This window comes from Cibotium barometz, chromosome 33 (assembly GCF_041138505.1).
Source record: "Cibotium barometz isolate CiBa-2024 chromosome 33, ASM4113850v1, whole genome shotgun sequence".
Lineage (NCBI taxonomy): Eukaryota > Viridiplantae > Streptophyta > Polypodiopsida > Cyatheales > Cibotiaceae > Cibotium > Cibotium barometz.
Genome location: NC_141078.1, coordinates 37,736,331 through 37,761,804, shown reverse-complemented (window position 1 = coordinate 37,761,804; position 25,474 = coordinate 37,736,331). Strand labels below are relative to the sequence as shown.

At 44.2% G+C, this 25,474-nt stretch overlaps 1 protein-coding gene across 2 annotated transcripts; it reads right to left on the bottom strand.

The window, feature by feature from the left end:
• On the bottom strand, positions 1-24,777 carry RBL13 (RHOMBOID-like protein 13). 2 transcript variants are annotated; one of them, XM_086773224.1, is made up of 3 exons: positions 24,603-24,776; positions 24,194-24,286; positions 1-895 (listed from the first exon to the last, which is right to left on the bottom strand). In XM_086773224.1, the coding sequence occupies exon 3, from the start codon at positions 855-857 to the stop codon at positions 39-41; it is 819 nt and encodes a 272-aa protein (XP_086629350.1). In that variant the 5' UTR covers positions 858-895; positions 24,194-24,286; positions 24,603-24,776; the 3' UTR covers positions 1-38. The 2 variants fall into 2 exon arrangements, with proteins under 2 accessions (XP_086629350.1, XP_086629351.1); XM_086773225.1 differs by lacking the exon at positions 24,194-24,286 and having other exon boundaries at positions 24,603-24,777.
• Positions 24,778-25,474: the final 697 nt, after the last annotated feature.

Sequence of the window (25,474 nt, the reverse complement as noted above, 5' to 3'; positions counted from 1 at the left end):
TTTTGAAAAGTCTCAAATTCATATACATAGGAAAAGGATTACACAAGTTCACTCCCATGAGGAGGCCGGACGGAACCATTTTGTACAGACCCCAACTCCATAGTAAGAAGTCCCACCTGTGGCAATGTCGGATCTGCTAGGGGCTCGATCTCTAAAAACTGCATCGGCAGCAAGCTGGTGCGCTTCAAGCTGTATATGCACGCCACAAAAATCCACCCTAAAAACACCACAGCCCAGTAATTGGTCATCCCTTGAACCAGACCCCAAGCAATAGAGTAGCCCACAATAATCCCCGCCAAGTGCCCCAGAAAGCTTGCTTGTGGGACGATGATGGATGTAAATACAAGGGACTCAAACGGGGCAAAGCTGATGGGCAATGAAAGCACCCCAAAAAGATCCAATTTTGAGGAGGGCTGCTTTGCTGACAGGATGGTCATCCATCCAAACACAACGCAGGAGTAGCCCACTGCCGTGACCCTCTTGTAGTGCTCCATCTTAAACCGATGGATCAACAAGTGATACAATGCCAGCACAAGAAAAGCTGATAGTATGATGAGGACAAGTGTATACTGCAGGTAGAACTCAAATCCGAGTCCAATATCGCCAAGCTGTTCGATGACACCCAAGCTCCAGAGAGCATTCATGTTGAACACAAGATGAAGAATGCTGATGTGAGAAAAGGCTGATGTGATGAGCCGCCAATGCTGTCGTTCCGTTACCACTGACTCATAGCTCATCCCCACATCTCCATAGCCCACACTCTTTTTCTGTATGAACAGCCAGACAGCACTGCACAACGCTATGATACAGCTGCTGGCCGGTTTCTCAATGATCTGATAAAACAGTGGCTTCCCCATGGATGGCTAGGGCCTCTGCAAGGGGCTACATCAAGCGTCTGCACACAAAAAACATGTGCAAGATAACAAACTCAGAATGTAATAAACTTACCAGATACAACTATGGAAGAGTTAAAAAGCGAAAAGCGGGAAATATGTACATTCACAAATTTCGTCTCATTAAACCTGCCTTTGAATTAAGGATAACTATGTAACCTTACAAATGGAGAGAATAATTGCACAAACTTGCAAAAAATACAAGGACATAAATAAAAATATATAAAATTTGAAGTTCAACTGATAGAGCAACGGCAAAAAGAAGAAACTTAACAAGTTATGATTTAAATCAAGAGAACTAGTCTATTAAAAAAAAGTAGGGGGAGAGGAAAGAAAGAAATTAATGAGCACAAAGGGGGGAGAGAGAGAGAGAGAGAGAGAGAGAGAGAGAGAGAGAGAGAGAGAGTTTAACAAAGCAAACAATAACAAAACTACTTTAAATATATAAAATGTGGAGTGCACATATGCATGGATGATAACTAAAAAGAAAATGCAGGCTTACAAGCTCCCCACACACACAAATTTTCTTTTCTGAAATCCTAAACATTCTAAATCCTGGAATCCCAAAAACATAACAATACTATTCAACATAGACCAAACCTTTTTCATGAACTTCTTAGCCCTAGCAAATAAGTAAAAGAACTAGATTACTAAACTAAGGAATAAAAGTAATTTTGCTTGTGCAAAGATAAGAAAATCTATGATATTAAGAAGCAACGATTCCTTATTTAGCCATATCATACACAGGGTTGTTTCCGTACCACGTACGACACCTTATTGTACGGAATGCTGCTGAATTTGGAGCCCCCCCCCCCCCTCTCTTCGCCTTGTTTGCTGCTAGCGTGCCTCTTGATTGCTAAGAGTGGCTGCCGGTTGTGAGCCTCCTTAATACCTGCAGCGACTGCCGGTGGCACACTGTTCAAAGAGGCGCACCCTCCAATCGGCGATGTGATCCAGCCTTCGTAGCGGCGCACCCTTCCAGTCGGTGAAGCGTCAACTTTTCAACAAAAAAAACGAAACGTTTACAAAAAGCCTGATGATTTAAGGCTTATACACTTAAGCCTTTTTTTAATACACGTGGCTTCCACCAGCCACGTGAGCAGTCGGGCGCCAGCACCCAACGGCCGCCAGCGCAAGGAAACCCAGCCGCCGCTGACCAGCGCGCACACAAAAAAAAAAGAAAAAGAAAAAAAAGAAGAGACGGCAAGCCAGCGACCTGCGCATTTTATAATTAAAAAAAACCCATACACTTACGGGTTCCTACGAAATGGCGCCTGCCTTGGTCTTCTGCGCGCCAACTTGCTGCCGCCTCCCTTCCTCGAAAACAGCCTTCTTCATTGCTAGGCTCCTGCAGTCTATGACGGTGTTTTCCGCAGCTTGACGACTATGACCTTGTTGCTTCTTCTCCAGCAAAACTATTTATTATGACATTCACAGCAACAAGCTGCATTCCAGCGGTTTGAAGCCATGTTCCATCAACAACCAAAAGCTTGTATCGATGAGCTTCAACATGTTTCTCAACAAAAATTCTCTTGGCATGGTTCTTCAGAGACAACTAGACACAAAGTATCTTCGTGCGAGCAACGCAAGCCTCAGCATGGATATTCTTGGAAATGTTACGGTTCTAAGCAACCAACTTCTTATTGGAATCATCAGCAACAGAAGCAGCAACATGAAGCTTCCAAAGGATCACATCTTGGAAAGAAATCAGCCATATCAAGATGGGCTTACTTAGTGGCACGTGTGTCCGACCCTAGTCGAGTACTCGGTCGTGAACGCCGCGACGTTGGACAAGTTTCCCCTCGCGAGCAATGCCCTACATTCAAGTCCTTGCAAGCTCTTGGTGGCAGTGTTGAAGACTTACTCATTCTCACGTTGTGCAAGAGGATCCTTGAGAGGTCTAAGAGGCGCAAACAACCTCAACCTCCCCCTTCTCCATTGGAAGCCTTAATACCTGCTGAGAAAGCTGAAGATTCAGAAGATTCTGGTACATGTGTGACAAATACAATGTCCACAACCCCTTTTCTTGCCGTGACCCAGGCAGAAGCAATAGCCTCGTCACCGCCCGTGCAAAACGGAGTCTTTGCCTCTGACCAGATACCGGACGCCGTGGTGAATGATGATTCTTCAAAAATGAAGACTCCAGTCCTTACCTTCAGTGGTGCAAATGAATCTTTGGACATAACTTGTCCCGAGAACAACTTTCTAAGCACAGAAAAGCATATGGAAGATATTTCTTCTCAACCTACGACAACACTTGAAGACTTTTGTGTTCCAGAAAAATCAGTGGAATCCCTTTCAGACATCCAACAGGTGGTTGTCACCTCTCAGCCGGAAAGCGTGGTGACACAATCAGATAATTTACCAATAGTTTCACTTGAAGCAGATAAAGATTCAATCTTTTCTTGGACAAAGCTCGAAGTTACCAATGATGTTAACAAAAGTTCTACTCAAGTTACAGATATGATTCTCATGCTTTTGGTAAAGATGAGACAAGTTGCAGATGCAGTTAATATTCAGTTTGGTATATGCAAGATTGTTATGGTCAACAATAATGCCATGACATGGGATCTAGCAGCTAGAGCTTTGGATGCAGAAGCAATTCAATCATTTCCCTTCTTCCAGAGTCTCAACAACTACCCCTGAGTCTTATTTTAAGTGGGAGGGAATGTCACGATTGTGACTTAGTTCATTATACACAGTCTCCTTATGGTTACAGATACTGAAGTGACATGATTACAGAGGACCCCTACACTCGGATGGTCACGACTATTCACTCTAGAGACATGCCTCTTCATCAAGAGCCACACTCCTTCGACGACTGGTCACACCCCTTCGCTCTAAGGTTGCAACTCTTCATCCAATGGTTGCAGCTATTCGTCCAAAGGATGTGTCTCTTCGCCTAGAGTCATGACTATTGGTCATGGGATGTGTCTTTTCATTCGTGTCTCTTGGACTCCTATATAAGGAGCCTGTTGTATCACAATTTCAATCAATCAATCAAACATCTGTGTTCAAGGCTACTTTCAGTTTTAGTCTTAAATACACAGATAGTGTATGAAATACTAAGTAATAACAGTAATCCTCACACAATCTTGACCTTGCATATATTCTTGGGGGCCCAAACACCAAAACTCAGCCATAAACATGTGAGCCATTATTCACAAAGTGCCCAGCTTTTACTTTGTCCATCCAGTAATAAGCGTGTGTGAATTCTTTAAAAACACCGGTTGCCCATTTAATAATTTGTCCTTCCACACTCTAATGAGTGTGGACAGCCTTGTAAAAACCAATTTTCATGCTAATTCCTTGACGCTTGGGGACTTGCCAGGCCCATTTCTCACGCGAGAACCGGGCTTAAATGACCATTTGTCATCATTTGGCCATTTATATGGTTTTCCCCAGTTTCTCATGCCCAAATGTGGCCAATTTCTCGCACCCAAATGTGGCTGGATCCGAGTGTTTTGGTCCCAATTCCGTGCTTTCCGATGTGCCGATTCACGCCCGAAAAAATGCCAATGATATACATGTTCCATGACTAGGAGATTCGTCCATAATCAAGTGCACATGCACACATTTTCACATGCATGAGATTGTTTTCGTGTGATCTGTATTCATGTGTTTTCTTGCTATAAATGTCCAATTCACGAGCTTGGGACACCTACCCGTACAACAGCTGGGCAACACCTCCTTTCTCTTTTCAACCGGCCGTACAATGGTACAGCAGTCAGTTTTTGTCTCTCTCTACAGGCTGTACAGTGGTACAGCAACGGGGCACCCTTTTTGTCTCTCTCTGGCACAAGCCGTACAATGGTACAACAGCTGGGCTGCTGCTGCTCCTCTTAGATTCACTGGCCGTACAGTGGTACAGCAACAAGCAAGTTCTTCTCTCTCTTGTGCGGGCCATCCAATGGCAGATTCTTCTCTCCCTTCACCGCCCCCTCTTGGCCATTGGTTCAAGGGTTGTTTTGGAGACATCAGAGATTGATTTGAGAGCTCCTCTAGGGCAGATTTGAGGCTCCGTTCTGAGGACTCTTTTTGGCACAGAGTTCGGTGTTGGGTTTGACACCGCACCAGGCTATTGATTCGTATTGATTCCTGTGCAAGTGTTTGCTGGGGAAGCTTTGTGGAAAATCCGGTACAGTTTTGCACCTGCACCTTGGTTTGCTTGTACCCTGTTTATTCATTGGAATAAAGCAGTTATGGTTATTTTTGCTATATTTTCATATCTTTGTTGACATCTGAAGTGACTGTCCATTGTTCTAGGTTCCCGTTCAGTTTCACTGGTATCAGAGCTTAGGCTTTCTTGGAAGCAGAGGCTTTCTTCTAACAATGAGAAAGAGAAAAGATCAAAAGTGCAGACTACAATGATCAACACTTTGGCTATTGGGCTCATGGAAGTAGTCATGTGTCCAAAGCATGAGCAGCAAACGGCTTGGCATAAGGATTTATGGATTCACAAAATTTATCCTCCAAGTATGGAGTTGGTTTACGTGCCCGTGTTTAGCACTCGTTCCGTATGGGACTATTATGGATTTTGAATCAAATTTTGTTCAAGCGAGTTATATGGAGCTATATCTCAAGGTATCTTATGTGTATGCTGAGGAGATTTTTATTTTGGCTTCACGACGAACCTGGCAAAGAAAAGCTAAGTATACTTTGAGTTTTACCAAGTTGATGCTTTTTGCCAATATCTGGAATTTTGTACATGTTGATCTCCCTTGCTAATGCAAGTGGAGAATGTTTCTCATGTCTATCTTGAGATGTGTTTCAGTAAAGTTATTTTTTTCTTAAAAGCGTTGGAAAACATTTCTAATTCTGGAAAAGGCTTTTCTATGATTTTAGAAAAAAATAAATAGTTTACGGTTTTGGTCTTGTGTATTGGAGGCTCCTAGCAATATGGGATGCTAGAATTGTCGCCTACACAAGGATCTCATATGGGGAATATTCTAGTGGTATGGTGTCACCAGGAGGTGAAACTTTTTGCAATTGTTTTCCTTATTTACATTTCTTTATAAATATATATTTTTCTTTTCTTTCTCTTTGGTTGCTGTTGCTTTCCCCCGGGATCTCTTGGAAGGGCTTGGGCCATTGCAATGTCAGAATGGGTCAACTAGTGGGACTTTGAACCAGTGGTTGGCTAAGCCTGAGAACTACACTGAAAGATGAATGACAGTGTCCAGGACATGGCCACTGAATGAGGGCATAGGCCGGTTTACACTAGTAAGTGGCCACCACCGAAATGTGAATGTATCTTGAATTCTAAGCAAATTCTGAAGTGACCATAGTGGTCAAAGATGGTCAGGAGACCAGAAGGAATGCAGATGACATCATCCCTAAAATCTAGGGAACTGCTATTTTGGGCAGTGTCGGAATTGAAAAGTGTTCGCGTCAGTTTGTGCAGAATGTCAAGGGGACCAAAAGCTGACAAAGGACTGTTGTGAGAATGTGAACCAGTCAGGAGATTTTTAGCTTGGGAGATTGCATGTGGAAAAGGCTTAAAAATGTGCCAAGTGTCAAATTTATGTGCATTTTCCACATTGAGAAGAGGGAAGCGTGGGAATTTGGGCTAAATGAGGCTCATTTGCAGCCATTATGGTGGATTGTTGCAGGAAAACCAGCATTTGTGGTGCACTCCCTTGCCCTACAACTCATGAATTGAGGGTTGAGCTTGCTCCCCACAGCCTCTCTCTCTCTTTCTCTCTCTTGCAGACTATGGAAATGCTCTCATCAGATAAAATCAGGTACATTGTGTGAATTTTTCATGCTTATATGCAAAGGCTAGTTGCCTCCTAACCGGTGTAGTTAGTTCCTACACCAAAGCAGGGATGGAAGAGGGTAATAACCTCTTCAATACAATGCTGTTTCACCACTGTTTAGGTGCTGTTTTTGGGCTGTTATGTTGACCGGTTGATGCCAAAATGCAGTAGGACTTTGCTTTAGTCCTCCAGGACAGTACAAGGGTTATTTTGGGCTGAAAACAGAGCTGAAAGCAGGTCTGTGCAGAAAATTACAGCAAGCTGAATTGTGATGTTTTGGACTCCATTGGGTAGTCTGATGCCTATGGAAGTGAGCCTGTCAGTTGGGACTCATTCTGAGATGTTATGGAACAGTTTTAGTGCAATTATGCTGGCAAATTTCTCCCAGAATTTGTAAAATTCAGCTGATGCAAGTAGAGTGCTTTGTTGCACTTGTGCTTTGTATTTTCCAACTCTTTAACAATAAAGAAATACCGTAAGGGGGCGCCGGACTTCGGGGCCAATGTGTTGTTGAGCGAGGGAGCAAGGATTCTGTGATTGTGTCTGAGTAAGTCCAGGTTATTTGTGAATGAATTACCACTTTATGTGTCCATAGACCGGTTTTATGGTTCCATTGCCGGGATAGGGTCCTCTTTTCTGCAAGAGCCCGGACACGGATTGGATTGGGTGAACAAGAGACACACATAGTGAGGCACAATTGATTACAGGTGAGAAAGAGTACGGTCTCTTTCTTTGGATACAGGTTCCCTTAAACTTTCAGTTGACAGTATGACAGACAAAGGGAAAGGTAAGCTCCCTGCCGAAGAGAGTTCCTCTTCTACTCGAAGACAGCGTATAGAGGTGACAGGTGCCCAGGTGTCAGCCTCTGCTCGGACGGAGCCAGTACTACAGCCAGCCTTGTTAGAGGAAGAATAGGAACAAGAGGATTTATTTCATGCGCAGCTCCTGTGAGCATGGTTGGTACCTTTGAACAGTTGGTGAAGAATCCCAGGATGAAGAGGTATTTGCAGTCAAGGACAGGGGATTCCCAGGCTTAATCATCTCAGCATGCAGTTGAGAGGGCACAGGAACAAATGCCAAGGATGCCACAGCATGTAGAGCAGACACCAGCAGTGGCAGCTGATCCAGTGCAACATGTTACACAGACACAGGTACATGCATTCAATGGCCAGGAAAGTAATGTGCAAAGGGTCATGCCGACCATTCCTCCATTCGTTGCTTTCCAGCCTGGCTATTTTGGTGGTGGGTCTGTTTTTCAGCCATGGCTAGGCCGCCCACAGTTTTGCCAGGATTGATGTCAAGAGGGTCACCAGGAATGATGCCTATGGAAGCTGTGAACCCTCTTTATGCCAATATAGGTGTGCAGCCCGGATTTCAAACTTATTTTAGTCCAGCTTTGGGGCCCGCAGCACCTGTCAGTGTGGCTGAATTCTCTCAACCTAGTGGACAAAGAGCAGTAAGGACTGATGCAGAAAAGGTGCAAAAGGATTACAAAGAAGCAGGTCAAGCAATAAAGTTTGAGACTTTCAGTGGGATGCAGGACAAATTGAAAGCACTGACTTTCATTCAGCAGTTTGATGCAGCATACACTGGGGGTAACTTTACAGAGTCTTCTAAGGTGCGGAAGGCTGCTACTTTCTTGAAAGGTAATGCATTGCAGTGGTGGACTTCACTGTTGATGCAAGGATAAGCACCTGCTACATGGGTTCAGTTTAAGCAACAGTTCTCTTTTGCCTGGCTTACAAATACTTTTGAAGTGGATGTTATGACAGCATGGCACAAACTTGATGCAGCCAACTGTGCAAATTTGGAAGAATATAATAAGAAGTTTTGGGATGCACTCTTGCCAGTAACTTCCTACAGGACAGTGTCCTTGTCAGAGCAAATAGAGAAGTATTGCTGTGGTTTGCCCAAAGAAATCAGGGATTATTGCATTAAGACCAATGTTTCTAATATGACTCAGCTCATTGAGAATGCAAACATGGCTAATGCATTGCTACAGGGAGGTTCACGTGGTTTTAAGAGCACAGTGAACAAGGAATCTCAAGGCAAACAGGAACCACTTGTGAAGAGGGATTTCCCACCTAGACCATTCTATAGAAAGAAGCCATTTGAGAAGAAGATTTGGCAGTCACAGCCTCAGAAAAGTGCTGGTCAAGGCAAAGGACAGAAGAGGCCACTATATGGCAAGTCATTTGAAGAGAGAAAGTGTCAAATCCCCACGGATCCCCTCGTGATCGATCTTGGTTCGAAACTCGAATCCTGCAAACAAACGAACAACAAACAACAAAGGGGGTGCAGGCCTGACTCACCTCCCAACCATGACAGCCGTGGGCTAGCCCACAGTCTTGGCTGTCCCCACCGAGCCACGAGCTGAGCTAACTAGGTTGACGTACCGACCAATCTCCTCTTCGCGACGTCCCATACCGCCACGAAGCTGCCCTCGCGGGCCTCGAGACTGCTGCCGGCCTTGGCTGCATAAAGCAGGTGCACGTCTGCACTAGATCCAGGCTCCAAGACCATAGAGCTCTCACAAACTCGCGAGACTCTCTATATCCAATAACTAACCTTGGCCACCCTTTTATAGGCTCTTGGCCGGTCATCGGGCGTCCACACTTGGCCGCCCGCCCGTCCATACTTGGGTGCCCGCCCGTTAGTATATCCCTAACTCAGCTCGTCAATCAGCCTGCCTAGTTCCAAGCTTCCCCAAGCCTCGAAACTAGTCTTGCATGCGTATAGCACACGGTAGATACCCACTGTGCACATGACATACTCCCCTTCCTCTAAGAGCTCACTCCTGAGCTCACTAGAGGAAGGGATATACTAACGGGCGGGCACCCAAGTATGGACGGGCGGGCGGCCAAGTGTGGACGCCCGATGACCGGCCAAGAGCCTATAAAAGGGTGGCCAAGGTTAGTTATTGGATATAGAGAGTCTCGCGAGTTTGTGAGAGCTCTATGGTCTTGGAGCCTGGATCTAGTGCAGACGTGCACCTGCTTTATGCAGCCAAGGCCGGCAGCAGTCTCGAGGCCCGCGAGGGCAGCTTCGTGGCGGTATGGGACGTCGCGAAGAGGAGATTGGTCGGTACATCAACCTAGTTAGCTCAGCTCGTGGCTCGGTGGGGACAGCCAAGACCGTGGGCTAGTAATCCGACTAAGCGCATCTGCAATATTATTCATGGACCCTTTCCGATAACGGATCTCAAAATCAAAATCTTGCATTAATTCTGCCCAACGAGCTTTCCTGCCTCTCAAATCGTCCGCATCACACACATACTTGATTGACTGATGATCAGTCAATACCACAAACTTGGAGCCATATAAATAATGTCTCCAAACCTTGAGAGCATGAATCACAGCATAAAGCTCCTTCTCAAGGGTTGGCCAACGAGATTGAGTGTCATCTAGCTTTTTACTTTCAAAAGCAACCGGTCTACCATCTTGAAATAAAGCAGCCCCGATAGCATAGTCACTGGCATCAGTTTCAAGAACATAAGGCCGACTAGGATCAGGCAATGCTAAGATAGGTGCTTCCTTGACTTTATCTTTCAAAAGTCTGAAGGCCATATCCAAATCGTTATTCCAAGTGATAGGCTGATTGGACTTACGTCCACGACCTTTCAATAAGTCGGTCATCGGTAGTGTGAGCTGAGAGTACTCCCGTACAGATTTCCTAAGAAAAACAACAAAACCGAGAAAAGAACGAAGTTGTTTCACTGTTCGCGGTATAGGCCAGTCCAAAACCTTCTGAACTCGGTCATAGTCAATGCTCAATCCATCTCTAGTGATCTTGTGTCCCAAGTAAATGATGTCGGTCATAAAGAACTCACATTTACTCATCTTGGCATATAGTCGATTCTGTCTTAAAATAGCTAAGACAATCGTGAGGTGTCTGACATGATCCTCAAGAGTACGACTATAAATCAAAATATCATCCAGGAACACCACCACAAATTTCCCCAAATGTTCACGAAAAAGATCGTTCATCATTTGCTGGAAAGTGGCTGGAGCATTGGTCAACCCAAAAGGTAATACGAGAAACTCGTAATGGCCATACCTAGTCCGAAAGGCGGTTCTTTCGACATGCCTTTCATGAATACGTATCTGGTGATAGCCAGTACGCAAATCTATCTTCGTGAAATATTTCGCTCCTGCTAACCGGTCAATTAGGTCATCTGATCTAGGGAGAGGATAACGGTTCTTAATGGTCAGCTTGTTCAATCTTTTGTAATCTATACACATTCGCCAAGTATTGTCCTTCTTTCTCCTAAGCAACACAGGTGCACCCCAAGGTGATTTACTTGGACGGATCTGGCCCATCCTCAAATAATCTTCGAGTTGTTTAGCCAACTCATCTTCCCCAGCTGGGCTCATCCTATAAGGTGGAATACTCACAGGATGAGCACCAGGGATCAAGTCAATACGATGATCTACTGCCCGTTCAGGTGGTAAACCCGATGGCAATTCCTTAGGAAATACATCTTGAAACGAATCAAGTATCTTCTGTAATTCTTTGCTTTCAAACACACTTAATTCATTCACATCCAATGAAGGGATGAGAAAAGAAGAAAGTGGAATCAAGACACAATGGAAAGCGGTGTACAAAGAAGAATTCATTATATTTCCAAAATCAATTGTATTTACAAGAGGTCCCTGAGAGGGATGGATACAATCACCTAAAATACTATACTTGGTGTCCCTATGCTGAAAAGAAAAAATATGACTAGACCAATCTATCTGGACATCAAGAGTCTTAAACCACTCAATCCCTAATAACAAGTCTACATTTTCCAGATGCATAACATAGCATTCCAGAGTATCTTTGTAGTCCTGAATCTGGATTGGAAGCATCTCGACCTTGCGATCCCAAACTTGTCTGCCCGCAGGTAGACGTACCTCATAGGTATGGTCGCTGAGTGTCGTGTCAAGACTCAATTTCTGCACAAGTTTGTAATTAACAAAGTTATGCGAACTGCCAGGATCTAAGAGAATGTGAATTTTATGGCCATTCACTTCTCCATAAACTCGGAGAAGATCATGCATGCCAAATACTTTAGAATTGAACAGACAATCAGAACAAGTACTAGGGCGAGAAAGTACAGTAATTGACGTACCTGTCAAAGACAACTGATTAGCTGCCTTTGGCTTGGGTCCTGCGTTTGACTTGGTACCCTTTTGCTTTGGGCACTCATTACGCATGTGTCCTTTTTCTTCGCAGATAAAACAACGTCCTTCCTTCTTGAGCTTCAAAGCCCTAAGGAGTCGTTTCTTCTTCGCTGGTGTCGAACTTGTATTCTTTGAAGGTTGGTCCGAAGACTTGCCTTCATTCGTGTTAGCCATAGGTGCGAAGAACTTTCTTTTATGCTTGTTCCCGTGCTCGGTAACGGGTTTCGATTTGGAAGAGACCATCGTATCATCATAGATACGAGCTGAATGAATGGCCTCGTCCAAAGTTTTACATTTATTATTTTTAACCTGTAATCGGTACGAGTCTGGTAAACCAGCTACGAAAAATCCCAAAAGAGTAGTGGGATCCATCTTTGTAGCCTTCATCTGCAAGTCACGAAACTTCTGGAGGTAGACCTCATAAGTGAGGTGCTGCGAGGTCATGGTCAAAGCTGAAAACCGGGCAACAACATCGTAGTCATCCTCTTTCTTGAGGAATTCTTTCTTGAAAATGTCTTCAAATTGTGCCCAAGTCGTTGGCTTTGGGTTCAGTTCCTTCCACCAAAGCAAAGCTTTGCCGGACAGGAAACCTGCTGCTAACTGTATCTTCTTTCCATCATCATATGGATGAAACTGAAAGTGAACTTGCCACTTGTGTAGCCAAGTGTCCACGATCTCCTTGGTTCTCTGCTTTTGCTCGCCCCCGAACGGTTCCGGAGTAATATTGGGGCCTAAAGCTGAAGCCAAGGTATCCATTCCCGAGAAAGTAGAGAGGGTAGTGGTCAATAGAGCGATGGAGTTCTGCAAAGCCTGCATCTGGGCTGCGATTTGTGCCTGACGTTCCGCCGAAGAAGCTTCGAGAGCTACTTTGAACTCTTGGAAATCTGATTTTGACACAAACTCGTCAAAAAGATCGGCATCAGTGCCTTCCGTAGCCGGCAAGCCTTCGCGTTCCACGAGGGGCTCCAACTCTGATTCTTGGGTCGACATCGTGAAGAGGGTACGCGGAGAGAAAATTTGGTCTTTGCACAACAAAAGTGCGAGCGAAACTCGAGAGCTTGAGAGCTTGAAAACTTGAGAACTTGAGAACTCGAAAACTTGAGAACTCGAGAACTCGAGAGATGTGTGGCAAGAAGCCCACTAGAGGGGTTTATAAAGGTTTCCCAAAAGCCAAAAAAAATCTTGAAAAGCTATGCTTAGCTTTTACTTTAGCTTTTGTGTTTTTTTTTCTTTTTTTTGTTTCTCTTGAATAAATATATATATATATATATATATATTTATTAATATATATATATGGATATATATATTCGGTTTTCTTAAAAAAAATAGACACCTTTGGAAACCTTAGAGAGGGGGGGTTCTTTTAAAATTTAAAATTTTAACCTCCCCTGAAAAAAAAACAAAAACGAAAGCATAAAAAAAACGTTGCTTTCTTACTTGTGTTTTTTTTTTTTCTTCGCATCCCTCCTGGCGCCTGGATTAGCCGGCGGTTGCCAACATGGACTGCTGACGTCACGTGCTGGTGCCTGCGTTTCATACGTGCTGCTGCCGCTGACGTCAACCTGCGCTGCAGGAGTTTGCTTTCCAGCCGGCGCCGCCTGTGCGCACAGGTGGTCTTGGCCATTGTTGCCTGCCCGCCTGGCCTAAGCGACTACGTAGGCCTGGCCTGGGCACCAGCCCGCCTGGCCTAGGCGCTGCGTAAGCTGCTGGCCGCCTGGGGGTAGGCCTGGCCGCCTGGTTACATGGCTGGCTGCCTGCGTATACAAGCTGCCTGCATACAAAGCCTGACAGCCTGCCTGCGTACAGAACCTGCCAGCGCACAAGTCTCAGCCAGCGGTACCCTGCGCATACCACAGCACGCGATGTTCTCCTCTCTCTCTCTCTCTCGTTCAACAAAAAGCAACGAAAATCAACATGCTTTTTTCTTCTTCTTTTTTTTCTGTTTTCTCTCCCTGCAAGATATGCGACTGCACACAAGGCCTCTTCTTTGAAAAAGAAATCAACCCTATTGCACTACCATCTCCCATCAACATGGGGTACTTTGATGAAGAAAAAACACATATCAAAACTGAAAACTGCAGTATGCACAGAAAAAACAGCAAGCTTTTTTAACACATACCGTACTTCGACCTCTTCTTCTCTACCTACCGACTTGCTCGTTCACGAGGTATGCTCTGATACCACTGTCAAATCCCCACGGATCCCCTCGTGATCGATCTTGGTTCGAAACTCGAATCCTGCAAACAAACGAACAACAAACAACAAAGGGGGTGCAGGCCTGACTCACCTCCCAACCATGACAGCCGTGGGCTAGCCCACAGTCTTGGCTGTCCCAAACGAGAAACGAGCTGAGCTAACTAGGTTGACGTACCGACCAATCTCCTCTTCGCGACGTCCCATACCGCCACGAAGCTGCCCTCGCGGGCCTCGAGACTGCTGCCGGCCTTGGCTGCATAAAGCAGGTGCACGTCTGCACTAGATCCAGGCTCCAAGACCATAGAGCTCTCACAAACTCGCGAGACTCTCTATATCCAATAACTAACCTTGGCCACCCTTTTATAGGCTCTTGGCCGGTCATCGGGCGTCCACACTTGGCCGCCCGCCCGTCCATACTTGGGTGCCCGCCCGTTAGTATATCCCTAACTCAGCTCGTCAATCAGCCTGCCTAGTTCCAAGCTTCCCCAAGCCTCGAAACTAGTCTTGCATGCGTATAGCACACGGTAGATACCCACTGTGCACATGACAGAAAGGCATTGATGCAAGCTGGGAAATGTTTCATCTGTGAACAAAAAGGGCATATGGCTGCAAAATGTCCACAACAGCCAGCAAAAGATGCCGAGGATAAAGAAGGGCCACCCAAGAAGAAGACAATGCCGAGTGCAGGATTGGTACCTGACATGGTTGGTGACCAGCCATGTGATAATGCTACAGAATTGTGCAGAGCATGGGGTAAAATCAGAGATGCTACAGTGCTGATTTTCTTTGACCCTGGTGCTCAAGCCAACTTTATTTCACCAGCATTGGCAGCCAAGTTGGGAATTCGTGCTGAAGAGATGGGACCAGTTGGACAGGCTGATTTGGCATGCCCTGGGCATTCAGTTCCTGTCACTCCTATACTTGGCAAACTTCGCATGGATATACAGAGTTATGTGGACACAGAGGAGTTTCTTATCATGCCCTTGGAAGGATGTGATGTCCTGTTGGGAATTCCATGGTGTCATAGGAAACATGCAGTGTTGGATGCTTTCAACAGGGAAATCACAATTGTACATAGGGACAAGACTCATGTTCTGGATGTGAAGCTAAAAGGAGAGTCTGTCCCAGTTATTTCTCCTTCTGCCATAACTTCAGTAATGAAAAATCATCTTTCTGCGTACTTGGTTTTTGCAAAGCAAGTGAATGAAGTTGAAACTGATTTGTCTACACTAGACGAAGGTAGAAAAGCTTTCTTGGATACGTTCAGAGACTGTTTTTCAGAGTCTTTACCAGGAGAGTTACCCCCTGAGAGGCCAGAGGATCATGCCATAGATCTTATTCCAGGGTCTAGTCCGCCCAATAGGCCACCATACAGGGTTAGTGCAGCCCAGCAGATTATGACACAGGTTAATGAGCTGTTAGAGAAGGGACTAATTCAGCCCAGTAGTTCCCCGTTTTGTTCACCTGTGTTACTAGTACAAAAGAAAGATGGTTCATGGCGAATGTGTATTGACTACAGAGCCTTGAACAAAAACACGATCAAGAATAGATTTCCGATTCCGCGCATAGATGATATTCTTGACCGTTTGCAAGGAGCAGAAATGTTTAGCAGGATAGATTTGAAGAGTGGGTACCGTCAGATTAGAATCAGACCCGAGGATGTGCACAAGACCGCATTTCGCACTACATTTGGTCTCTAGTCATGCCCTTTGGATTGACAAATGCTCCTGCCACATTTAACAGAATGATGGACAGAATTTTCCGTCCTTACAGAAGCTTTGTGGGCACATTCTTTGATGACATGATAGTCTATTCAAAGAGTGAAGAGGAGCACAGAGACCATCTGACAGCAATCTTTAATGAGCTGAAACACAACAGATTGCTCATTAATGGCAAGAAGAGTGGATTCTTTCTGGAAGAAATTCACTTCCTTGGGCACATTGTATCAAAGGATGGTGTCACAATGGATCCTGCTAAGATTGAAGCAATCGTTTCATGGCCAGATTTACAGACCGTGCATGATGTTCGCAGTTTTCTTGGCCTATGCTCTTACTACCGCAGATTTGTAAGGCATTTTGCAGAGATTGCTTCACCGTTACATGCGCTTGAAAAGAAGGCTATTAAATGGCAATGGACAGATAAAGAGAAATCAGCATTTAGATGCCTGAAACAGAAAATGACTACAGATCCTGTGTTGACATTGCCAGATCTGTCTAAGTCATTTGTTGTGCAATGTGATGCATGTGGGAATAGCATTGGTGCTGTCTTGATGCAGAATGGCCGAGTCGTGGCATATGAGAGTAGAATACTCTCTAACACTGAGAAGAACTATCAGATTTATGAGAAAGAGCTACTAGCTGTGATCCATGCACTTACCAGTTGGAAACACTATTTACTTGGTGCTGATTTTGTTGTGCAAACGGATCATCAGACGCTCAGATACTTTCTCACACAGGCAAAGTTGTCAGAGAAACACATGCGCTGGGCAAATTTTCTGTCAATGTTCCATTTTCAGATAGTGCATGTGGAAGGCAATGTTGCACATGCATTGTCTCGCAAACCACAAGTGTCAGCTGTTTCTATTTCTTATCACCAGGAATTGGATGATATGAAAGAGCAGTATGCCAGTGATGAAGATTTTTCTAGAATCTATGAGCAGCTAATGAATAATCAACATCATGATCACTATGTTCTGAAAGACGGCTGTCTCATGATGCATGGAAAGCTATGTGTGACTACGCAGTTAAGGCCGAAAGTAATGCTAGAAAGTCATGCTCCACCGTATGCTGGACATCGAGGCATTGATGCTACAATGAAAGCCGTTGAGACTTTCTTTTATTGGCCAGCTTTGAGACGTGATCTTGATGCTTATGTCAAATCTTGCCTAGTATGCCAAAAGATCAAGTTTGACAGAAAGAAGGCACCTGGGTTATTGCAACCACTGCCTATTCCAGAGAGACCATGGGAAAGTATTGCCATGGACTTCATTTTTGATCTTCCAAGGACAACGACAGGGAATGATGGAATCTGGACTGTTATATGTAGATTCAGTAAGCAGGCACACTTCATTCCTGTTAGAAAGAAGATTAAACCAGAGCACATGGTTAAGATTTTCATGCAGAATATCTTTAAATACCATGGTATGCCACAGTCTATTGTCAGTGTGACAGAGACCCAAGGATGACTAGCTTGTTTTGGAAAGCATTGTTTGAGAATATGGGCACAACCTTGAAATTCTCATCTTCTTTTCATCCTCAAACTGATGGGCAGTCTGAAGAGGCTAACTCTACTGTCTTGGATCTGCGGAAATGTTATGTGTCAGAACATAAGGCAGCTTGGGAGCATTATTTGCCATTAGTAGAGTATGCTTACAACAATACAGTGCATTCCTCTACTAGCAAGGCGCCTTTTGAAATTGTTGAAGGTGGCAAGAAAGTACCTCCCATTCTGCAGACAAAGGATAAGATATTTGAAGCATATCGGTATGTTGAGGGATGGCAAGAAGCGTATAAGAAGGTCAAATATGCCTTGGAAAAGTCACAAGCTAAGCAGAAAAGAGCTGCTGACATGCATCGTCAAGAGCTCTTGTTTAAAGAGAATGACTGGGTCTTATTGCGCTTTGAAAAGGCACGACTGAGAAAAAGAAAGGGCAAGGAACGTCTGTTTCCTAAGCTGAGTATGCGATATTATGGTCCTTTCCAAGTCTCAGAGAAGATAAGTGATGTAACATACAGGCTGAAATTGCCAGAAACCTGAAAGATACATAATGCATTTCATGTGAGCCTTTTGAGGCCTTTTATTGGCAATGTGCCAGAAGATATGGTGCCAGAGGAACAGCCTGAAGTGGAGGAATTGGATGAAATTCTGGTTCCTGAGCAGATTCTGGCCCATAAAGACAGAAAAATGATAGGACAAGTTGCAAGAAGATACTTGGTGAAATTCAGAAATTATTCACCAATGGATGCTAAATGGATGGATGAGGTTGAACTGGCTGATTCACCTCAGTTGATGCAACTTTACAAGGAAGCCTTCCTGTTAGAACCTGCAATGATTTAATATGCTTTTTGAAGCTGAATTCTGAATGACCTGTACATTTGTATTATATGTTTGGCAATGTACAATTTTGACATTTGTTGTCAATGACTTAATCAATGAATGAACTTTCAGTGCTTTGAAGTTGTATCTGTTACGCTTCAAATGAATGATTTACATGTTGTGACACTAATAGTACAAGATATATGCTATCGCCCTGTGTTGCATCCGGAAACATGTATTTGAAAGGCTTGAACCTGCGATGGCACAAATGGTAGTGGGGAATTCCTATCATCGCCCCGTGTCATCCGTTGGCAGGAGATACATGCAATGACACTAATCACCTGGGGAATCTTGTGATCGTCCTGTGTCATCCGTTTGCATGTGGACTTGCAATCGAGGTCGCTTGCTTCTTTCAAGAGGGGGGTATGTCACCAGGAGGTGAAACTTTTTGCAGTTGTTTTCCTTATTTACATTTCTTTACAAATATATATTTTTCTTTTCTTTCTCTTTGGTTGCTGTTGCTTTCCCCCGGGATCTCTTGGAAGGGCTTGGGCCATTGCAATGTCAGAATGGGTCAACTAGTGGGACTTTGAACCAGTGGTTGGCTAAGCCTAAGAACTACACTCAAAGATGAATGACAGTGTCCAGGACATGGCCACTGAATGAGGGCATAGGCCGGTTTACACTAGTAAGTGGCCGCCACCGAAATGTGAATGTATCTTGAATTCTAAGCAAATTCTGAAGTGACCATAGTGGTCAAAGATGGTCAGGAGACCAGAAGGAATGCAGATGACATCATCCCTAAAATCTAGGAAACTGCTATTTTGGGCAGTGTCGGAATTGAAAAGTGTTCGCGTCAGTTTGTGCGAAATGTCAAGGGGACCAAAAGCTGACAAAGGATTGTTGTGAGAATGTGAACCAGTCAGGAGATTTTTAGCTTGGGAGATTGCATGTGGAAAAGGCTTAAAAATGTGCCAAGTGTCAAATTTATGTGCATTTTTCCACATTGAGAAGAGGGAAGCGTGGGAATTTGGGCTAAATGAGGCTCATTTGCAGCCATTATGGTGGATTGTTGCAGGAAAACCAACATTTGTGGTGCACTCCCTTGCCCTACAACTCATGAATTGAGGGTTGAGCTTGCTCCCCACAGCCTCTCTCTCTCTTTCTCTCTCTTGCAGACTATGGAAATGCTCTCATCAGATAAAATCAGGTACAGTTGTGTGAATTTCATGCTTATATGCAAAGACTAGTTGCCTCCTTGAACAGGAACCGGTGTAGTTAGTTCCTACACCAAAGCAGGGATGGAAGAGGGTAATAACCTCTTCAATACAATGCTGTTTCACCACTGTTTAGGTGCTGTTTTTGGGCTGTTATGTTGCCCGGTTGATGCCAAAATGCAGTAGGACTTTGCTTTAGTCCTCCAGGACAGTACAAGGGTTATTTTGGGCTGAAAACAGGTCTGTGCAGAAAATTACAGCAAGCTGAATTGTGATGTTTTGGACTCCATTGGGTAGTCTGATGCCTATGGAAGTGAGCCTGTCAGTTGGGACTCATTCTGAGATGTTATGGAATAGTTTTAGTGCAGTCATGCTGGCAAATTTCTCCCAGAATTTGTAAAATTCAGCTGATGCAAGTAGAGTGCTTTGTTGCACTTGTGCTTTGTATTTTCCAACTCTTTAACAATAAAGAAATACCGTAAGGGGGCGCCGGACTTCGGGGCCAATGTGTTGTTGAGCGAGGGAGCGAGGATTCTGTGATTGTGTGTCTAAGTCCGTCCAGGTTATTTGTGAATGAATTACCGCTTTATGTGTCCATAGACCGGTTTTATATGGAACGCTAGAATATGTCGCATATGGGGTTACAAAACTATGAATTATTTATCAGTATCATGGATTGGCTAATTCTAGTCTATGAGCTGTTTTGAAACCAACATGGTAGGTATTCTGCACTCGTATGCCTGGTAGAAGATATGCAAGGCTGTCCTGGACAACAGCGTGCCAGTTGAGCTTCCTTGGCTTGTGTGAACATGTGCTTATTTCTCTGGTTTTGCGGAGAAGGATTTTCTCACATCGATCATGCCATGGCACATCCCTTTTGCATGTATGTGGATGGATCCCCGAAAGGAATCTAGTGTGAGCCCATTGACATGTCAATAGGAGTTTCTATCTTTTACATATATGTGGGATATTTGGGACACAGTTCCCTCTTATCCCTATGTTTGGTTATTATCAAAGTTGACTCAAGATATGGATACAGCTTCTTGATACGGTTGGTTCTTGTGCATGTATTTGACTTCGGATCGTGGATCTAGAATTAAGGCTTTAATGCTGGACTTAAGTAATACTACTAATGGAGCAGTGGATCTGCTATACTTGAAAGATATTTCAGTGGTACCAGGCTTGCACAGTTGCGGACAGCCGTCTTATAAGACGGAGGGGATGTCACCAATTTGGTCCCCTCACCAGTCTTGAAAGGTGTTTCAAACACTGTCTGGAACCAAGGTGTGAATGGGGATTTTCCACAAAAGAAAGCTAGAGTATTTTACTGGCATCGTTTGGCTTGAAAGATGGCCACACAGCATGGCACCATGGGATTTTTATCAATAAAGTGACTTATAAGTCGGTGTGTTCACATACTATTAAAGACGGGCTGGACATATGATATTTTGGGCATGACAAGTGGACAAAAGGAGGCACCTAGATGAAACTTGGGCATCAAGCCAAGAAAAGCATAAAAGTTGATATTTTTTTGCTAAAACTTGTAGTTAAATTGATATATTTGGGCACGTTCAACTATTTTTGGACCAATCGGGTTATTTTTGGCAAAAGGGGAAAAGCACAACTATTTTGGGGCTGGTCGACTCCTTTAAAAGCAGTAGGAAGCATGCGCATAAGGGGAGGGTGGCGGGCAGTAGATAAAAACGTTTTCTTCTCTCTCTTCGTCTCCATAGCAACTGGCCGTACAGTGGACAGCAGTGCAACTTCTCTCTCTTCCCCTTGCGTTGGTCGTAAAGTGGACAGCGGGGCTGGATAGCCTTCTCCCCTCTCTGGTGCAAACTGTACAGCAACTGGGCAACACCTCCTTCCTCTTTTCAACCGGCCATACAGTGTTGCAGCAGTCGGTTTCTGTCTCTCTACAGGGTGTACAGTGGTACAGCAGCAGGGCACCCTTTTTGTCTCTCTGTGGCACAAGACGTACAATAGTACGATAGCTGGGCCGCTTCTTCTCCTCTCAGATTCGCTGGCCGTACAGTGGTACACCAACCTGCAGGTTCCTCTCTCTCTCTCTCTCTCTCTCTCTCTCTCTCTCTCTCTCTCTCTCTCTCTCTCTCTCTTGTGGGGGCCATACAATGGCAGATTCTTCTCTACCGCCCCCTCCTGGCCATTGGTTCAGGGGCTGTTTTGGAGACATCAAGGATTGATTTGAGAGCTCCTTTGGGACAGGGCAGATTTGAGGCTCCGTTATGAGGACTATTTGGCACAAAGTTCGGTGTTGGGTTTGACACCGCACCGGGCTATTGATTCGTATTGATTCTTGTGCAAGTGTTTGCTAAGGAAGCTTTATGGAAAATCCAGTGCAGTTTTGCACCCGCACCTTGGTTTACTTGTAACCTGTTTATTCATAATAAAGCAGTTCCCGTTGGGTAGGAGGGAAGCTAGCCTGCACACACACACACACACACACACACAACCTCAAGCACAGAGAAACGTGAGTGCTGGAAAAGATGTACTCAATAATGATATGAAATGAAAGTTGTAACACGCGGAAGCTCTGAGAGTCTTCTTTCAGCCCTAAACACTCCTGGCAACATGCTGATGCAAAACGCAGATATAGAGAGAGAGTAGAGAGAGAGAGAGATGTGCTGGAAAATTCAATATATTCATATAGTACAAAAAGGTACTTGTCTACACTGTACAGCCAAAGGCTGCCTTGAAGAAAAGGTGATAACACCCAAAATTCTGTCCCCCTATGGGACTCCTAATGACCCAATCCCTAGAGGATTGACCATTTTTTGGAGCAACACGTCGCAGCCTACATGGTTGTTTTCTTCCAAAGGAGCGGTGTACCTAGTAGCTTGTTCTGTTGCTTTTGTAGCTGAGTTGCTGAGGAGATTGCTTGCGGAGCTTTCCTAGTACCTATTTCTGCAATCTTTCATCTTTGATCGAGGACGGCATCTCTGGCTTCTTGGAGTTCACTCAGCATCCAGTGCTAAGAGGGGGTGTTAGACATCATCATCTCCTTGCTGCTGGCTTCCTGTTTGGTGTCCTATTTTAGCCTCTAGGGCTGACCATGTTAGCTAGAGGGGTTCGTCACCCCTCACATATTTTTCCCATATTTTATCCCCACTTTATGGAGTCTTGGGCACTTTTTCCCTAGTCGTGAGCTGGTCAGCTGTTGCCTACATCTCGGCATATATATAGCCGGTCCCTCCCTCACTCTTTTTCATTGCTTAGCATTGTTTGCTATAGTCCCTCACATACGAGGTCTTCTCTCCTCTTGCTCGGGACATGTATTCTTGGTTGATGATATTGAGAGCAGGTCTATACACATGTTTCCTCTCTCTCTCTCTCTCTCTCTCTCTCTCTCTCTCTCTCTCTCTCTCTCTCTCCTGTGTTTCACTTTCCAAAGTTATCAAATAATGCCCTCCACAAATGACTGGTAAACTTCGCACTCGATCAGACACAATGGTCCTAGGTATGCCACCTATGGGGTACCAATGTCTGATAAACAAGCTAGCAACATCTTCGGGAGCAGTAACAATAGCCCTACAAGGAATAAGCATAACAAACTTGCTAAAACGATCAACAATCGTCAAACACTGTGTATTTCCATGGATACATCCTGAAAAGGTCCTTCAAGAATAGGCAATGGTTGTAACAACCCTATCTTCTCCCTGCGGGAAGCTTTCATCTTTTGACAAATCAAATAATGCTCCACATGTGCGAACACGTATCACCTCATTCTTAGCCAATAAAATTGCCGCTCTAATATCTCCAAAGTCGAGTTCATGCCTCCATGACTGCCATGCACAGCATCATGGACATCGTTGAGAAGAGTTGCCAAAAATTGTTTCAATACACAGAGGCGACCTTTGTAGAAAAGCCAACCATCGTATATCAAGAAATGGCATGGTCATGTGCATGTTCCTTCCACAAAATCCACATACTTGTGCTTCATCTCGTCTAGTCCTATACCAGCAAGATCCATCCATGTGGATTGGATGTGAGACAAGTTTCCTTTCCTAGTCAACGTGTTGGCCACTGGATTAGCCTTGCCTGGAAGGTACTCAATCATTCGATGAAACTCCTAAAAATTTTGGCTTGTGCGTTGTCGACAATCACTCCAATTTGCACTTGGCATCATTTGAAAACCACGGAGTTTTTGGATCCCATATAAGGCGTTTGTCAGACCGAAGAGCGTGACCACGAATTGCCCATTCGGTTCATAATGCAGTTTTTGGGATGTCCCTGTCCACAATTCGCACCTATTGGTTCAGCCTATCTAATATGTAGTCAATCCGAGGCATTGGGGACTCGCTTTTGATCATCAGCTTGTTGAGAGTCCGATACTTAACGCAAAGTCGAGAGAATCCATTCTTCTTTTTAACAAAAAGGATCGGGGCTACGAATGGAGACACACTACTACATTATACAATAGTAGCCTTTGTGCTCTCATCATTGCCAATGCCACACGCATGTGAGCAGTACTAGCCTCCATGGCTTTCGCCTTTTTATATCTTCCCATTGTGCAGCCCACCGTTCCTCTTTATCATACAAACTAATGGTTCGTCTTTCATGGACTCTTAATCTGAAAAAAGAAACTCACAAGCCATTGGGCTACTCCCACCATCTAGTAGCCTTCACAAGGAAAGGCCTTGAAGGGTCCAAATAACTAATTGAGAACCAAATTCTGTTAAACCGCTGAAGGTGCTGATAAATGAAATATTTATGCTGATGGGCAGCCAGAATCAAGGAGTGTCGTGTAAGTTAAACATGGATCTAAGGAAAGAGACTAGGCAAACCCTTGTCTCGACAATCATTCCTAAGAAATTTCAAGTTTTTCCCCCCTTCACGTTTTAACACCAAAATTTTTAAAATTACAAAGTTTAAAAATGAAATCCGTGCTCTCAATAAACTGAACTCACCAAAACAAATTTCTTGCTGTGGATAGGGCTATTTTGATCCAGGTGCTTGTCTGTAAAGATGAAAGATGAACACTTCTCCAGCCTACATACAGTCTACAAATGCATGGAAGACGTTCTTTAAAAAACTAAATATATGCTCTCTCTCTCTCTCTCTCTCTCTCTCTCTCTCTCTCTCTCTCTCTCTGCAGAGAAACCCTAACCCTCAATTCTCTTCCGATGACCCTAACCCTAACTTCTCGATCTCTGATGCAGAGAAAACCGTAACCCTAATGTAAAAGAAACCATTTCTTATGTTCCTTTGTGTGCTAAAGCAGATTTACCACGAAAAACCTAATTCAGGAGACTATCAATGGGCGATCGATCACAGACAGAAGATCTCTTTGGGGTGTCGAAGGGGGAAAGGGCTTACCTGTGGTGGAAGCCAAAACAGCGTGCGATTGAACCAGTTTCTGTCCACGCCCACGAAAAAATGTCCAGCCTGATGATGATGCTGCCCGCAATAAAGCAATCCTCCCAAGCAAGGAAAGATCCCCTTCAACAGTCATCTATCTACTTATAACAAAATTTCCTCCTCTACAGTATAAAAATCAGCCAAGACTTTGCTTCTCTCGTTGTTAAATTTGTGCTTGTGTTTCGTTTCATACTAAGAAAGCAGGCCTGCCCACATTGAAGAGTCAGGGGAAGGTGTGACCAAACTAAGTTTATCAAAGTGGATTAATGATTTGATTAATACCTTAATAACCCTAATGATCGAATTAATATACCTTAACAACCCTAAGGTGAATGCATACCTTTAGATGGGGCAAGCATGCTTGGCACCTTGCCTCCTTCATATGCCAGCGCCTCACATCTCCCCCTTCCTACACCAAACTACACTAGGCATTTCCACCACACATGGAAGCAACAAAGTGAGCAATTTGGTGCGTTCTACTCTGCATACCCTACTTACAACCTGACAGCCACAAAGAGGTGTTATCCTCACGCAAATGGTCAAGCCAAATCCACCAATAAGGATTTACAAATAATTCTAAAGAAGGTGATTAATGAAAATCTGATTTATTAAGATCAAAGTTTTTATTCCATTATGGGATTTTAAAATGGCCGCTCGTACTTTCTTTTCTCTTGTGTTTATCTTGAAAGTTATGGTGCCTATAAAATCTGTGGCTCCTAGTCTCAAAGTTTCCATAGGTACCAATTTGTAGAGAGCCAGAACAGGCCATAACATTTTTGGAGCCGGTACCAAGCAATCTTGCATCCTCCACTCTTTTTAGAACCTCTACT

Coding starts and splice junctions, on each gene's coding strand:
- RBL13 (XM_086773225.1), bottom strand. CDS start 857: ATGGGGAAGCCACTGTTTTATCAGATCATTGAGAAACCGGCCAGCAGC.